This window comes from Diuraphis noxia, unplaced genomic scaffold, assembly GCF_037042655.1.
Source record: "Diuraphis noxia isolate RWA-SAM2 unplaced genomic scaffold, SU_Dnox_SAM2 contig0013, whole genome shotgun sequence".
NCBI classification, from domain to species: domain Eukaryota; kingdom Metazoa; phylum Arthropoda; class Insecta; order Hemiptera; family Aphididae; genus Diuraphis; species Diuraphis noxia.
In genome coordinates, this window is record NW_028301723.1 from 484,133 (window position 1) to 502,072 (window position 17,940).

General features: G+C 30.9%; 2 protein-coding genes across 2 annotated transcripts; both read right to left on the reverse strand.

Moving 5' to 3' along the window:
- Positions 1-567: 567 nt before the first annotated feature.
- On the reverse strand, positions 568-6,273 carry LOC149054026 (immunomodulatory peroxidase-like). Its single transcript, XM_089230694.1, has 12 exons — positions 5,971-6,273; positions 5,746-5,874; positions 4,701-4,785; positions 4,412-4,637; positions 4,108-4,346; positions 3,858-4,022; positions 3,571-3,785; positions 2,733-3,295; positions 1,454-1,607; positions 1,127-1,303; positions 866-1,055; positions 568-796 (listed from the first exon to the last, which is right to left on the reverse strand). The coding sequence occupies exons 3-12, from the start codon at positions 4,765-4,767 to the stop codon at positions 612-614; spliced, it is 2,181 nt and encodes a 726-aa protein (XP_089086820.1). The 5' UTR covers positions 4,768-4,785; positions 5,746-5,874; positions 5,971-6,273; the 3' UTR covers positions 568-611.
- A 2,537-nt stretch (positions 6,274-8,810) lies between these two features.
- LOC149054027 (immunomodulatory peroxidase-like) lies at positions 8,811-14,516 on the reverse strand. Its single transcript, XM_089230696.1, has 12 exons — positions 14,214-14,516; positions 13,989-14,117; positions 12,944-13,028; positions 12,655-12,880; positions 12,351-12,589; positions 12,101-12,265; positions 11,814-12,028; positions 10,976-11,538; positions 9,697-9,850; positions 9,370-9,546; positions 9,109-9,298; positions 8,811-9,039 (listed from the first exon to the last, which is right to left on the reverse strand). Exons 3-12 carry the CDS (start codon positions 13,008-13,010, stop codon positions 8,855-8,857), a joined length of 2,181 nt encoding a protein of 726 aa, XP_089086822.1. The 5' UTR covers positions 13,011-13,028; positions 13,989-14,117; positions 14,214-14,516; the 3' UTR covers positions 8,811-8,854.
- Between the last annotated feature and the right edge of the window lie 3,424 nt (positions 14,517-17,940).

Consider the following 17,940-nt stretch of genomic DNA (forward strand, 5'->3'; position numbering starts at 1 on the left):
TCAAAATCTATTTAAACAAAAATCATTATCTTCTGTTTAATGAATTCATAAATGAAATCAATAAATATGAAATTTAGGTAGCAGTTATAACTACACCACAGGCGACAATAAATATAAAATTTCAATAAATTGGTAACTACACATTATCATACAATCGACTATTGATGATTCGAAGTTGACGGGACTGTTGAAAAACTTCATATTACCGTACCGAGAGTTCGAATTAATGAGTAGTTCAAAGTAACGAGAGAAGTAAAAAAAAAAAAATCCTAATTAATGAGAGTTTTGTAAATAATAATTATTAACTATTTCTGCAAATCAGGCGGTACATATTATATATATATATATTGTTTTTAAATTGTAAATTAAATTATATACCTAATATAATTAATATATTGTGTAAATTAAATTATTATCGCTCAGTGTCTAAAAAATTGATTTGTAAACATTGTACCTATAGATCTGTATAGGTAAAATGCAAAAAGGTTCAACTAATTTTGAAATTATGCTGATTGATTATTAAATTAAAGAAACTTTTAATTATTATAAACTATTACTGTTGTTTTATTGACATTAAACACTTAAAATAAATATTTTGTTTGATATAATTTTCAAAATGTATCGACTGTTTCTGACCAGTGATTGATGTTGATCTTCGGAATTAATTGGGAATCACAATGTATAAAATCATCCATTGTGGGTACTAAAAATACCTGTTTCTGCATTGTTGTGACATTATTGCTGTTATCGCAAAAGACTCTGGCAAGCGTCACTTTTCTGATTTCTGTCAGTTGATCTTGAATTAAAAAAAAAAAATTGTTTAGATAAAAATCATTCATTCAAAATGTTTCAAATGTGTACTAACATTCGTTGAATACTTTTGGTAAATCGTAAAAATGTCTATCTGCAGTTCTAGTCCGTACGAACTGTTCTCTGATGATACACCTCATCGTTGGACCAACCATTGCGTCGTCTTCGTGTTTCTCGAATAATGCACCGACCAATAGCTCTATTTTTGTCCAATGTTTGTATTGTTTCAATAACTTTTCAGATGCCTATACATAATATACAGGAATAAAGTAAGAGGTATATGACGATTACATATTTCAAATACGGTTGAACTTACACCGTCCACCATGATCTTGGCTAAATCTTGTGCATCTCTTATTGCTTTTAGTCCACAATATTCTCTATAGTTCGTATAACTTGGAATACCGTGATCGCGGTTTCGTTGCAAATCTAAGCTGACAATATCCATCCCAAACAAATTTTCTGGATGAACAGTGTATAAGTAATTCGTAAGCTAAAAAAAATATTTAAACATAATATTATACATAAGGTAGGTAAATATTTTGAATACAATCTATTATAATATGTACATCTCCATCATTTGTGTGTAAAAACAAAAACAAAAACGAAATTACATTATTTTGATCGTATTTTAAATACCGACCGTTTTTGTAAATAGCATATCGACTTTTTGTGTCTTCTGTGTAGATAGCCCTCTGACAAGTTGATCTATATAATTCAATACTAAATCAGTCGGTCGGTTGTAATGTTCCTTTAGCGAAATACTTCCGTTGAACTCTCGATCTTCCGTATACAAACTAAACAACAATATCAATCAAAATTAATAAATTTGATGATTATTTTTTCGCACAAATGTCAAATACACATCAATCGAAATCTCAGTATATTGTTATATTATTTATAATCAAATTTCAGGTTTGTGCAATCTTAGTGTCACAGGCATTTGCCAATAAAATTTAAATCAATATTGTTTATGAAGTACCTATGATTGGGAATATATTTAAACAACTTCTTAAATGGTAAGAGAAATGGTTTGAGTTTACCTATCTCAAATATATCTAATTCACCTATATGGCATCTTGAGTCATTTTATAATATTTAGAAAGAACGAACTGATAAATTTTCAAGCATTTGCAAATCGTACCTCTGCATACATTACAACGATAAGTTAATATATTGTATAACGGCCTAGTTTTCAAGATAATAATCTATTGTTATAAAATTATTTTAAAAACACGCATTGAAATATGATTACACTGTATGGAGTTCATATGAATTCATTATGTAGATTAATAAATATTTACGCGAAACTAACACTACGAATATGCATTGGTAAAAAAAAAAAATTATAGTTCAGAATCTATAACATTTTATATATTATATTAGATTTGTATTTAATGACTAGGGTATTCAAAATTTCTAGTTTGCTACCAATTTTTAATAACAGCGTTAACCGTATATGAATTATATATGTAACAACGTATAATACAAAAGCTATAGGTAGGTTTGAATGTATAATTCTTTTTTTTATACGATTAAAATAGGTATACAAATTGAAATGATCACAATTCACGACAGCATAAATACAATCTTTGGATACTATACATTTTAAAAATTAATTTATCAACAAAATGGGAATATTCCAAATAGTATAAGTCGATTTTTTGTTAACAATGAACTACAAATTTAAGTTAAAATGACTAAACTTTGAACATATTAACTCGTTAATCCCCTGCCTTTCAAAAATGAACAAATTATATGGTTCTTTATAATGGCTTTATAAGTGAGCCGATAAAGTGCAAAAAAACTCAGTATGGCACATTTGTCCAATCCAGCATTAACTAAATTTGTTCATATTTATTTTTTAAATCATGACCACGAAAACATTGATAATAATATTATAAAATACTGTTTACACAAACCTAATGGATTCGCTAATCATGGAATTAGCGAACGGTAATATAGCGGTCGCGAAGCTGTTGCTAACGCTTGGGTCAGTGCTCTCGTTGTACGCTTTACTGTACCCATTCGTTGACAGTTCAAGTCCGGATCGCCTGATAAAGTTTTGACCTAGCAGCGCTGGCAACCATTCGGCGTACGTGATGTGCTGTATGGACGCTATCACAATTTTCCTAGCCTCTTGAAAAATACGTTCGTCGTCCCAATGCGGGTTGACATGGGACAGAAGTTTGGCCATCCGGTTATGTTCCCTCATCCACAAAGTGTACATCACCGCCATTTGGGGCAGCTCGTTTGCCCGAGTATCGCCAGTCTTATAGCACGTGCCACTGCCAAACTGGCACGCGTTCGAATCGACGACCTCCAGTGGCAAATACTGCGGCTGTAACGTGTCACATTGGTTTTTGTTATAGCACCCCATGTTCGTCAACAATTGCCCATCCGATTTGGTCCTCAGCGACCACGTCCGTTTCGCCGACGAACCGTATACCATCGACCCATCTAAATAATGAGTAGCTTGATTCATCTGCGAAAAATTGGTTACAAATATAATTTGTATGATTTATTTTAAATCCGGAAAGTCTGTTGTGAATATTTAATAATGTTATAAAATTGTGCACCACTCCATATACCTACCGCACATTTATTTTTGTAGATTGTTAAATTTATTATTTTAATTAAAAATGTAAAAACAAGTAATGTATTAATCAAACGAGTTATTATTTGCCTAATTTTAGTTATTGAAATAAACATAATATAATATACATTCATCGTTATAGGATTATCTTATACGATTCTTACTTGTTCCCTGGGACCAAAAGTACAATCGGACCGCACTGCAGGCACCGAGCGCACGTAGTTCATACACCGAATTATAGTGTTTGGCGTAAGATTCATCATGTTATAAAATGGATCACCATCCTCTACCACTACTTGCATGCACAATTCGTTAGTGTCTCGAGGAGATAGATTCAGTCCGTTACGATCACAACAGTTCACTGATTTGTTCCTTTTCACTATACATTTAATATACGTAAGCATGCATTAATTACAACTAATCAATATATATGGTTATATAGTAATCTTACTCATTCCAGAAATTGCTGTGTGTGACAGATCGTGGCCTATAAAAATCGTCCAGTACGCCATCGTTATCGTTTTTAAGTCGTCTGGTGAGTTCTCGTCGTTGACCAGTGCTACACTAAGCTTTCTTGCATTGGGTGGAGAATGAATAGAATAATGATCCAAAACACCTGTGTAGACGATTAATAAAATCTTAGAATTAAATCATCATAATATGTAAATCTTAATAAGTAAAACAATATTAATGAATATTACTATATAAGCTATTAGCATAGGCGGGAAACAGCAAACGTTTATAAGGCGTAGTTGCCTTTCCTAAAGAGGAATGTTTTAAATTGTTACAAGAACCGTCAGGACTACGGTAGTTCATGTTCATTCGTATACACGCAGTTTCATTGTAATACATGGCCAAACACTTGTGACCCAAGGAAGTCTTGTCTAGTTTCACTTTCGATATGTCTTTGGCACATTGTTCTTGACTACCAACATAGTAACTGAAATGATATTTTAATTTATTCATATAAAAATTATTATTTATATATGTATTGTGTGATTATACTTAGGGCAGTAGCTTCTAATTATGTAGTCCGAAGCTTTAGCAATAATTTCGGCATTCCAATAAACTGAATATCCGTTTTCGGAAAGCTGAGAATTGATCAGTTGTCCATGAGGCGGGCTTCCTATATCCATACCAATATATTGACCAAGATCATGATTTCCGAAACTGTTGGCATGATCAATATATTTTTCTAATTCACCGATTTTGATATTTTGGTACCAGTTTCCTAAGGTTATCAAATTCAAATTACGTACATGTACAAAACAACAAATAAAATTATTATTCATACCTTTACAAAATGATGATGAGAATGCCAACAAACAGATTAACAGATTTATAGATGTCAAGGAATTCATTCTGCTAATAATTATCAGCTGTAATCATCAAAGCAATATGTATTATTATTATTGATCATTACTATAATTTTGAATATTTAACATAAATTATTGTATTATTACGTTAAATAAATAATATTGATTGCGTTAAAATACATTTACTAATTATCATATACTTCTCATAAACTAATCACTAACATATCAGCTTGTTAAATTTGTTAGAAGTTTTTTTTTTTAAATAATCTTAATATAATAGACACTACTCACTATTATTTATGTGTCGTATTCAGAATTAATTACTTTCGTGTATTTAATTAAATTAAATTTAGTGAATATTTTCATCTGATAAAATGTATTAATAGATTAATCGATACTATTAACTATTATAATATGATTCTATGTTTTGAATAATGAGATTGCTATGAATATTTTAATACACAATATAACTAAAATACTGATATAAATTAGCATAAATATACTATAGTAAAAAATTAAAATTGAAAGTTAATAAAAATAATATTATTTTCTGTTTTTATATACTTTATTCATCGATTTTAGTTGCAGACTGCAGTTAAACAACGTAAATATCCTTCGCGTATACCTACAATTAGCTTTTTACCATTTCAGCTGTTTACAAAAATTAAATTAAAAATTGTTTTGTTTTAATTATGTAATAACATGACATGATATTCATAACAATTTACATGTTTAATTAATAATGTTGGGTATGTTTAATTTTTGGGTTTTGTAAAAAATTTCAAATCTATCAACTGCTTTATTGTTCGCTATTATTTTATATACTATACTATAAACGACTTATGTCTGGCATAAATCTGAAAACTATTAACAAATTATTTATTTTAATGTGGGATATTTGATTTTAAATTTAATAGATATATTTAAGGCCTCATCAGCTGTTTGTCCTACCATACCTGATATTATAAAATTCTCGATAGCCGATATTACTTATTATTCTATAAATTAACGTTTGGTACTTACCGTGAATAAAATTGTTTTCTTTAATATATTATGAATTTTATTCTGCTCTATTCTTTCCGTTGACTGCTGTCGTGTGATTGAATTTGTATTGATTGTATCGTTAAGGCACTAAAAGTCCTCGGCTAATAACTGAAATATTTTTAATACCTCGGGTTTTCGATTCGTTATCGAGGTGGTATGACGGAGAGTTCTGAGTGCGTTTTAATAACTGGCCGTGTTTCTTACCGACTATGGCCCAGTGGTAGGGGCGGCGCGACGATCCGACGTCGATAATCTGATGCTTGTGGTCATACGAGTGGTTCCCCATGCCTGGGCGCGTATTTGCGAATCATCAGTGAAATATTGTAGTGTACAGACACGCTACATATGCCAACCAGTTTCGGACACTATCAGTTAGTATCCTGAAATACGCTGCCGGGCCATCGGCGAACAATGAGCATATTGTGTTGAAACCTACCCTACTACAAATAACCGATCCTACCTCTACATTTCCCATACAAACATAATATAAATGAATCACATATTTTATATTTTAAATAAGAATTTCGTTCGTTCGGTTCACAAATCTGACACGGTACGCATAGGGTTGCCAACCGTCCAGGTTTCGACTGGACAGTTTAGATTTTCTGGTTCCTGTTCAGTGTATAACCACTGTATCGTAACAAAGATTATCGCTTAATTAATATACAATAACTTTATTTATTATATTAATTATTCAAATAATTTACAAGTTTTATATACTTTAACTCATAGATCGTATTATCAGAAATATAGTAAAATCCAATAAAAAAAATATATTTATAAGGTTATGTTTTCAGTAGGTGTCCAGTTTTTGAAATTACAAAGGTTGGCAACCCTAGGTACCGCAGCGACCTGTCTACTATAAACCACCACCACGAATGACAACGATGCGACACCGCCAACCCTTCCCCCCATCCCCAAGTCCAAGTGCCTAGGCGGGACGGGAAGAAAAGTCGCGACGGACGAGTACCGGTCGCCGGCGATCTGGCATCTTTTGTACGGCTCGTGTATATGTATATGTGTACAAGTGCACTTGCACTACCTACCCGAACACAAGAAACATTGAAAAACGAAATCATAATAATACAATTAAGTGCCTGTAGTGTTATTAAGATTATTTTTCAAAATATGAAAATATAAATTCAGAATATTATGAAAATAATATAATATTTGGATTGGGTTTTTTTTTTCGAAGGCCAAACAATTGGGCAGTTGTCCGCGACGGGACGGTATCGCCGTGTATTATGGTGGTTGCAGTAGTGCACACAATCGCTGTGCACATTTGTACAGTATAAAAATTAAAATAAGTCGAAACACGCATCCCAAGTTATAATCGAATTGATTTGCACATTCGTTTTATGAATATAACCAAATAATTTGTTTTCGGCGAATTACATTAGTCGTCAACGCGCCCGTTGGCCGTTATGCGTCGGCATCGAAATTATTATTTATTTTTACTCTCGTTCGTTTAATATTTCCGATCATCAACTGATGATATATAACTCGATCATTATCAGAAATTTAAAACAACAATCGTGTTAAACAAAATAAAAAGTACTTAATTGGTAAATAATCGAAATTTGTAAACAATTATTTAATACAATTTATAAATATATATATATATATATATATAATATTGATTATAGTTCAGAATTCAAAAAGCTCTAATGTGAGTAAACGGGACATACAAAAGACATAACCGAAGAATTCACTCTGCTGTATAGTGTATCGAGTACCAGAACTTTAGAATGTGAATTCAATAATAAAACATCGTCTATAGTCTGTATTATAGGCTCTATAAACTGCAAAATATTACATCTTGATCCATATCCCTTAAGAAACACGCAAAACACATGTAAAATTAATATATACGAGAATCAACGACAATATAACCTATATAGAATGAAAATGAGTTTTCAGATGCAGTGGCGCGTATAAAAAAAAATATAGTCTGCAGACTACGATGCACCTCACGTAAAAACAAGAATACAGCCAATCAATTAAACCACTTGATCATTTTAATAACCGTATCTAATATACTAACACAGCAGTAGGTAATATGTAATAATAATATAAATTTGTTGTAATAATATATAGCAATACTATAAATGTGTGTATCTAATAATATATTATACTAGGTAGTCTTTGATGTAGTAGGTACTTAATATACTTCAACAATAATAATTATTAATAAAAAATGCCGTACTTTTACTAACAATGATCGATTATCTTAAGATTTACCAAATTACATTTGTAAAAATCAAAACTATACAAATTATTTGTGGTTGGACCAAATAATTTTGTGTTTCCTAGGTTTTACCGAAATCAATGGATTTCGGACATTAATTAACAGTAGTCGGTGAAACCTGGGATTTACCGTTAAATCATAGGTTAACCGATATTCGTACGTTTAACGTAGGTAACACATATATATTTAGTTAATAATTTGTAACTTGTGGTATATGTGTTGAAATCACATCAAAATCTATTTAAACAAAAATCATTATCTTCTGTTTAATGAATTCATATATGAAATCAATAAATATGAAATTTAGGTAGCAGTTATAACTACACCACAGGCGACAATAAATATAAAATTTCAATAAATTGGTAACTACACATTATCATACAATCGACTATTGATGATTCGAAGTTGACGGGACTGTTGAAAAACTTCATATTACCGTACCGAGAGTTCGAATTAATGAGTAGTTCAAAGTAACGAGAGAAGTAAAAAAAAAAAATCCTAATTAATGAGAGTTTTGTAAATAATAATTATTAACTATTTCTGCAAATCAGGCGGTACATATTATATATATATATATTGTTTTTAAATTGTAAATTAAATTATATACCTAATATAATTAATATATTGTGTAAATTAAATTATTATCGCTCAGTGTCTAAAAAATTGATTTGTAAACATTGTACCTATAGATCTGTATAGGTAAAATGCAAAAAGGTTCAACTAATTTTGAAATTATGCTGATTGATTATTAAATTAAAGAAACTTTTAATTATTATAAACTATTACTGTTGTTTTATTGACATTAAACACTTAAAATAAATATTTTGTTTGATATAATTTTCAAAATGTATCGACTGTTTCTGACCAGTGATTGATGTTGATCTTCGGAATTAATTGGGAATCACAATGTATAAAATCATCCATTGTGGGTACTAAAAATACCTGTTTCTGCATTGTTGTGACATTATTGCTGTTATCGCAAAAGACTCTGGCAAGCGTCACTTTTCTGATTTCTGTCAGTTGATCTTGAATTAAAAAAAAAAAATTGTTTAGATAAAAATCATTCATTCAAAATGTTTCAAATGTGTACTAACATTCGTTGAATACTTTTGGTAAATCGTAAAAATGTCTATCTGCAGTTCTAGTCCGTACGAACTGTTCTCTGATGATACACCTCATCGTTGGACCAACCATTGCGTCGTCTTCGTGTTTCTCGAATAATGCACCGACCAATAGCTCTATTTTTGTCCAATGTTTGTATTGTTTCAATAACTTTTCAGATGCCTATACATAATATACAGGAATAAAGTAAGAGGTATATGACGATTACATATTTCAAATACGGTTGAACTTACACCGTCCACCATGATCTTGGCTAAATCTTGTGCATCTCTTATTGCTTTTAGTCCACAATATTCTCTATAGTTCGTATAACTTGGAATACCGTGATCGCGGTTTCGTTGCAAATCTAAGCTGACAATATCCATCCCAAACAAATTTTCTGGATGAACAGTGTATAAGTAATTCGTAAGCTAAAAAAAATATTTAAACATAATATTATACATAAGGTAGGTAAATATTTTGAATACAATCTATTATAATATGTACATCTCCATCATTTGTGTGTAAAAACAAAAACAAAAACGAAATTACATTATTTTGATCGTATTTTAAATACCGACCGTTTTTGTAAATAGCATATCGACTTTTTGTGTCTTCTGTGTAGATAGCCCTCTGACAAGTTGATCTATATAATTCAATACTAAATCAGTCGGTCGGTTGTAATGTTCCTTTAGCGAAATACTTCCGTTGAACTCTCGATCTTCCGTATACAAACTAAACAACAATATCAATCAAAATTAATAAATTTGATGATTATTTTTTCGCACAAATGTCAAATACACATCAATCGAAATCTCAGTATATTGTTATATTATTTATAATCAAATTTCAGGTTTGTGCAATCTTAGTGTCATAGGCATTTGCCAATAAAATTTAAATCAATATTGTTTATGAAGTACCTATGATTGGGAATATATTTAAACAACTTCTTAAATGGTAAGAGAAATGGTTTGAGTTTACCTATCTCAAATATATCTAATTCACCTATATGGCATCTTGAGTCATTTTATAATATTTAGAAAGAACGAACTGATAAATTTTCAAGCATTTGCAAATCGTACCTCTGCATACATTACAACGATAAGTTAATATATTGTATAACGGCCTAGTTTTCAAGATAATAATCTATTGTTATAAAATTATTTTAAAAACACGCATTGAAATATGATTACACTGTATGGAGTTCATATGAATTCATTATGTAGATTAATAAATATTTACGCGAAACTAACACTACGAATATGCATTGGTAAAAAAAAAAAATTATAGTTCAGAATCTATAACATTTTATATATTATATTAGATTTGTATTTAATGACTAGGGTATTCAAAATTTCTAGTTTGCTACCAATTTTTAATAACAGCGTTAACCGTATATGAATTATATATGTAACAACGTATAATACAAAAGCTATAGGTAGGTTTGAATGTATAATTCTTTTTTTTATACGATTAAAATAGGTATACAAATTGAAATGATCACAATTCACGACAGCATAAATACAATCTTTGGATACTATACATTTTAAAAATTAATTTATCAACAAAATGGGAATATTCCAAATAGTATAAGTCGATTTTTTGTTAACAATGAACTACAAATTTAAGTTAAAATGACTAAACTTTGAACATATTAACTCGTTAATCCCCTGCCTTTCAAAAATGAACAAATTATATGGTTCTTTATAATGGCTTTATAAGTGAGCCGATAAAGTGCAAAAAAACTCAGTATGGCACATTTGTCCAATCCAGCATTAACTAAATTTGTTCATATTTATTTTTTAAATCATGACCACGAAAACATTGATAATAATATTATAAAATACTGTTTACACAAACCTAATGGATTCGCTAATCATGGAATTAGCGAACGGTAATATAGCGGTCGCGAAGCTGTTGCTAACGCTTGGGTCAGTGCTCTCGTTGTACGCTTTACTGTACCCATTCGTTGACAGTTCAAGTCCGGATCGCCTGATAAAGTTTTGACCTAGCAGCGCTGGCAACCATTCGGCGTACGTGATGTGCTGTATGGACGCTATCACAATTTTCCTAGCCTCTTGAAAAATACGTTCGTCGTCCCAATGCGGGTTGACATGGGACAGAAGTTTGGCCATCCGGTTATGTTCCCTCATCCACAAAGTGTACATCACCGCCATTTGGGGCAGCTCGTTTGCCCGAGTATCGCCAGTCTTATAGCACGTGCCACTGCCAAACTGGCACGCGTTCGAATCGACGACCTCCAGTGGCAAATACTGCGGCTGTAACGTGTCACATTGGTTTTTGTTATAGCACCCCATGTTCGTCAACAATTGCCCATCCGATTTGGTCCTCAGCGACCACGTCCGTTTCGCCGACGAACCGTATACCATCGACCCATCTAAATAATGAGTAGCTTGATTCATCTGCGAAAAATTGGTTACAAATATAATTTGTATGATTTATTTTAAATCCGGAAAGTCTGTTGTGAATATTTAATAATGTTATAAAATTGTGCACCACTCCATATACCTACCGCACATTTATTTTTGTAGATTGTTAAATTTATTATTTTAATTAAAAATGTAAAAACAAGTAATGTATTAATCAAACGAGTTATTATTTGCCTAATTTTAGTTATTGAAATAAACATAATATAATATACATTCATCGTTATAGGATTATCTTATACGATTCTTACTTGTTCCCTGGGACCAAAAGTACAATCGGACCGCACTGCAGGCACCGAGCGCACGTAGTTCATACACCGAATTATAGTGTTTGGCGTAAGATTCATCATGTTATAAAATGGATCACCATCCTCTACCACTACTTGCATGCACAATTCGTTAGTGTCTCGAGGAGATAGATTCAGTCCGTTACGATCACAACAGTTCACTGATTTGTTCCTTTTCACTATACATTTAATATACGTAAGCATGCATTAATTACAACTAATCAATATATATGGTTATATAGTAATCTTACTCATTCCAGAAATTGCTGTGTGTGACAGATCGTGGCCTATAAAAATCGTCCAGTACGCCATCGTTATCGTTTTTAAGTCGTCTGGTGAGTTCTCGTCGTTGACCAGTGCTACACTAAGCTTTCTTGCATTGGGTGGAGAATGAATAGAATAATGATCCAAAACACCTGTGTAGACGATTAATAAAATCTTAGAATTAAATCATCATAATATGTAAATCTTAATAAGTAAAACAATATTAATGAATATTACTATATAAGCTATTAGCATAGGCGGGAAACAGCAAACGTTTATAAGGCGTAGTTGCCTTTCCTAAAGAGGAATGTTTTAAATTGTTACAAGAACCGTCAGGACTACGGTAGTTCATGTTCATTCGTATACACGCAGTTTCATTGTAATACATGGCCAAACACTTGTGACCCAAGGAAGTCTTGTCTAGTTTCACTTTCGATATGTCTTTGGCACATTGTTCTTGACTACCAACATAGTAACTGAAATGATATTTTAATTTATTCATATAAAAATTATTATTTATATATGTATTGTGTGATTATACTTAGGGCAGTAGCTTCTAATTATGTAGTCCGAAGCTTTAGCAATAATTTCGGCATTCCAATAAACTGAATATCCGTTTTCGGAAAGCTGAGAATTGATCAGTTGTCCATGAGGCGGGCTTCCTATATCCATACCAATATATTGACCAAGATCATGATTTCCGAAACTGTTGGCATGATCAATATATTTTTCTAATTCACCGATTTTGATATTTTGGTACCAGTTTCCTAAGGTTATCAAATTCAAATTACGTACATGTACAAAACAACAAATAAAATTATTATTCATACCTTTACAAAATGATGATGAGAATGCCAACAAACAGATTAACAGATTTATAGATGTCAAGGAATTCATTCTGCTAATAATTATCAGCTGTAATCATCAAAGCAATATGTATTATTATTATTGATCATTACTATAATTTTGAATATTTAACATAAATTATTGTATTATTACGTTAAATAAATAATATTGATTGCGTTAAAATACATTTACTAATTATCATATACTTCTCATAAACTAATCACTAACATATCAGCTTGTTAAATTTGTTAGAAGTTTTTTTTTTTAAATAATCTTAATATAATAGACACTACTCACTATTATTTATGTGTCGTATTCAGAATTAATTACTTTCGTGTATTTAATTAAATTAAATTTAGTGAATATTTTCATCTGATAAAATGTATTAATAGATTAATCGATACTATTAACTATTATAATATGATTCTATGTTTTGAATAATGAGATTGCTATGAATATTTTAATACACAATATAACTAAAATACTGATATAAATTAGCATAAATATACTATAGTAAAAAATTAAAATTGAAAGTTAATAAAAATAATATTATTTTCTGTTTTTATATACTTTATTCATCGATTTTAGTTGCAGACTGCAGTTAAACAACGTAAATATCCTTCGCGTATACCTACAATTAGCTTTTTACCATTTCAGCTGTTTACAAAAATTAAATTAAAAATTGTTTTGTTTTAATTATGTAATAACATGACATGATATTCATAACAATTTACATGTTTAATTAATAATGTTGGGTATGTTTAATTTTTGGGTTTTGTAAAAAATTTCAAATCTATCAACTGCTTTATTGTTCGCTATTATTTTATATACTATACTATAAACGACTTATGTCTGGCATAAATCTGAAAACTATTAACAAATTATTTATTTTAATGTGGGATATTTGATTTTAAATTTAATAGATATATTTAAGGCCTCATCAGCTGTTTGTCCTACCATACCTGATATTATAAAATTCTCGATAGCCGATATTACTTATTATTCTATAAATTAACGTTTGGTACTTACCGTGAATAAAATTGTTTTCTTTAATATATTATGAATTTTATTCTGCTCTATTCTTTCCGTTGACTGCTGTCGTGTGATTGAATTTGTATTGATTGTATCGTTAAGGCACTAAAAGTCCTCGGCTAATAACTGAAATATTTTTAATACCTCGGGTTTTCGATTCGTTATCGAGGTGGTATGACGGAGAGTTCTGAGTGCGTTTTAATAACTGGCCGTGTTTCTTACCGACTATGGCCCAGTGGTAGGGGCGGCGCGACGATCCGACGTCGATAATCTGATGCTTGTGGTCATACGAGTGGTTCCCCATGCCTGGGCGCGTATTTGCGAATCATCAGTGAAATATTGTAGTGTACAGACACGCTACATATGCCAACCAGTTTCGGACACTATCAGTTAGTATCCTGAAATACGCTGCCGGGCCATCGGCGAACAATGAGCATATTGTGTTGAAACCTACCCTACTACAAATAACCGATCCTACCTCTACATTTCCCATACAAACATAATATAAATGAATCACATATTTTATATTTTAAATAAGAATTTCGTTCGTTCGGTTCACAAATCTGACACGGTACGCATAGGGTTGCCAACCGTCCAGGTTTCGACTGGACAGTTTAGATTTTCTGGTTCCTGTTCAGTGTATAACCACTGTATCGTAACAAAGATTATCGCTTAATTAATATACAATAACTTTATTTATTATATTAATTATTCAAATAATTTACAAGTTTTATATACTTTAACTCATATATCGTATTATCAGAAATATAGTAAAATCCAATAAAAAAAATATATTTATAAGGTTATGTTTTCAGTAGGTGTCCAGTTTTTGAAATTACAAAGGTTGGCAACCCTAGGTACCGCAGCGACCTGTCTACTATAAACCACCACCACGAATGACAACGATGCGACACCGCCAACCCTTCCCCCCATCCCCAAGTCCAAGTGCCTAGGCGGGACGGGAAGAAAAGTCGCGACGGACGAGTACCGGTCGCCGGCGATCTGGCATCTTTTGTACGGCTCGTGTATATGTATATGTGTACAAGTGCACTTGCACTACCTACCCGAACTCAAGAAACATTGAAAAACGAAATCATAATAATACAATTAAGTGCCTGTAGTGGGTACTTGTTTGTTATCGCCCCGCCAGTACACCGTATAAAATTTATCGCCCCGCCACTCTTGTTTGTTATCGCCCCTCCATAAATAAAAAAAAATATTTCAATGTATAATATTATGTTATTTTATTTTAATAGTGTTAAATATATAAATGTATAGTATAAAATTTAAATTCAAAAATGTATAAAATATAAAATATGTAGAAAAATGTAGAAAATATATTATGAATATATAGTTATAATGGAGGCCAGAATTCGGAAATATCTTTGAGGATAATTTCAAATGCGTATTGTTTTCCGAGACGTGTTCTCCACATAAACTCTGCCAAATATGATTCTAGAAAATTTCTGTTAGTCCCACGACGATTTTTATTGCCCCATTTAGCAAAACCCCTCAACCTCTCAATATGTTGGGTGTGAGCCCCTGTGTCCGGATCGACAAAATTATACGTGTGGTTTACAGTATTATGTTTGAATCCCACTTGTTGCAAATTATTGTAACGAACTAATCGAAAATTATCATAAAAATGATAAAATTTAGTTTTCTCATTTTCTAAAATATATCACAAACGATTAGCAATAGCGATAAATTGTATGCGATGTACTGGAGGGGCGATAACAAACAAGAGTGGCGGGGCTATAAATTTTATTCGGTGTATTGGCGGGGCGATAACAAACAAGTACCCTGTAGTGTTATTAAGATTATTTTTCAAAATATGAAAATATAAATTCAGAATATTATGAAAATAATATAATATTTGGATTGGGTTTTTTTTTTCGAAGGCCAAACAATTGGGCAGTTGTCCGCGACGGGACGGTATCGCCGTGTATTATGGTGGTTGCAGTAGTGCACACAATCGCTGTGCACATTTGTACAGTATAAAAATTAAAATAAGTCGAAACACGCATCCCAAGTTATAATAGAATTGATTTGCACATTCGTTTTATGAATATAACCAAATAATTTGTTTTCGGCGAATTACATTAGTCGTCAACGCGCCCGTTGGCCGTTATGCGTCGGCATCGAAATTATTATTTATTTTTACTCTCGTTCGTTTAATATTTCCGATCATTAACTGATGATATATAACTCGATCATTATCAGAAATTTAAAACAACAATCGTGTTAAACAAAATAAAAAGTACCTAATTGGTAAATAATCGAAATTTGTAAACAATTATTTAATACAATTTATAAATATATATACATACGTATTTATTATATATATATATAAATACAGGGTGATTCAAAATTTTTGTTACAGCCATTTATCATATAAATATTCAAAATAGTGAATAATGTATGATACAAAAGTTTTTTTATTTAAAAACATCTATTATGATTTCACAATTTAATAAATGTTCAAAAAATTTTAGTGGGTTTTTGAGAGGTCAAATTTAAAAATTCAAACGGAAGCCTATATTTTTTTTTGCAATCATAATGTAAAGGATTTTTTTAAATACATTTTAGTGAATGAACAACACTAATTAATGCAAAACTCTATGCTTGAGAGCTATTCAAAATTTTTAGAAATTTAATTTTTAATTTTTAACCACACGACGCTTGCCTACAGGACGTAACTAAGCTAAAGCTAATGGTTCGCTTATCAGTTATCACGTCATACAGTGGCTAACTCACTTTTTGAAGGCTTGCGCCGCTGGCGGCCTATATCAGGACTAAAAGCGGCTCGCTAATTGTAAGGGGGGGGGGGGGGCAAATGCCCACCCTGCCCCCCCACAAATGACGCCACTGACGTCATAATGTTTCCGTCATAATGCTTCCACATACCAGTTGTAGGTACAAGAGATTATAATATACCTGTTGTATGTTATCCCCAATTCTAATAATACATTTTTATGTTGGTAGTGTGTTTACCGTTTTACCTTCATAAAGATACTAATACTATCATAGTCTTATACCTTTTTCCATATCACTATCATATTCAAACCCATAGATAATAGCATTGAGTTATTGAGTATAGTATATATAGTATATTATAGTATTATAGTATAGTATATTCTATACTCAATGATAATAGGTATATTAATTAATCTATTTACTAATAAGTAATAATAATAATAATATCATCATGCACAAATGCTGAAATGCACAACTGTCGAATTATTCAAGCTCAAGAGACAAGACAAATTTGTCAGAAATTCAATTTTGGAAGTTTGGAGTTAGATGTTGCATGATTTGAATGTATGTAATGCGTGTTAAACTGTTTTTATTGTGCTAAAATTATTACTGTGCGTCTGAATTTATGTCATATATTATTTAGGTTAAAACTAGGGCTCTGATTTGTATGTAAGTAGAGAATAAGAAATTATCTGAATGACAGGTGTTGAACACGTTTCAAAAGGTTCTAAAATATATGCAATTACTAATTATTTGCCAAGGTTTATACTACATTTTTGCAAAAATGTTCTTTATACTAATTTATAAATATTTACCCGATTGATTTTCATGTGTATACATTAATATAAACATGGCTGTTTAATTTTTAGTGAATATATGTTATAGGTAGATACTTCACTTCAACCTAAAGATGTACATTATATTATACATATAGCCCATTGCATTATTATAATAAATATAGTACCATAATTGTTATCATTGTACCTATTATTGATAGTATTATTGTTCTATAAACTTTACAATTTTGTATTTTTGAATTCAGAAACTATTGTAATACTTTTACATATATTTTACTATTTAAATTTTATATACATATGTATAGTTATATAATTTAGGAATATTAAATAGGTACCTACATAAAATCAATTATCCGAGTCATAGTTACGATAATTTATTGATAACATATGGAAAT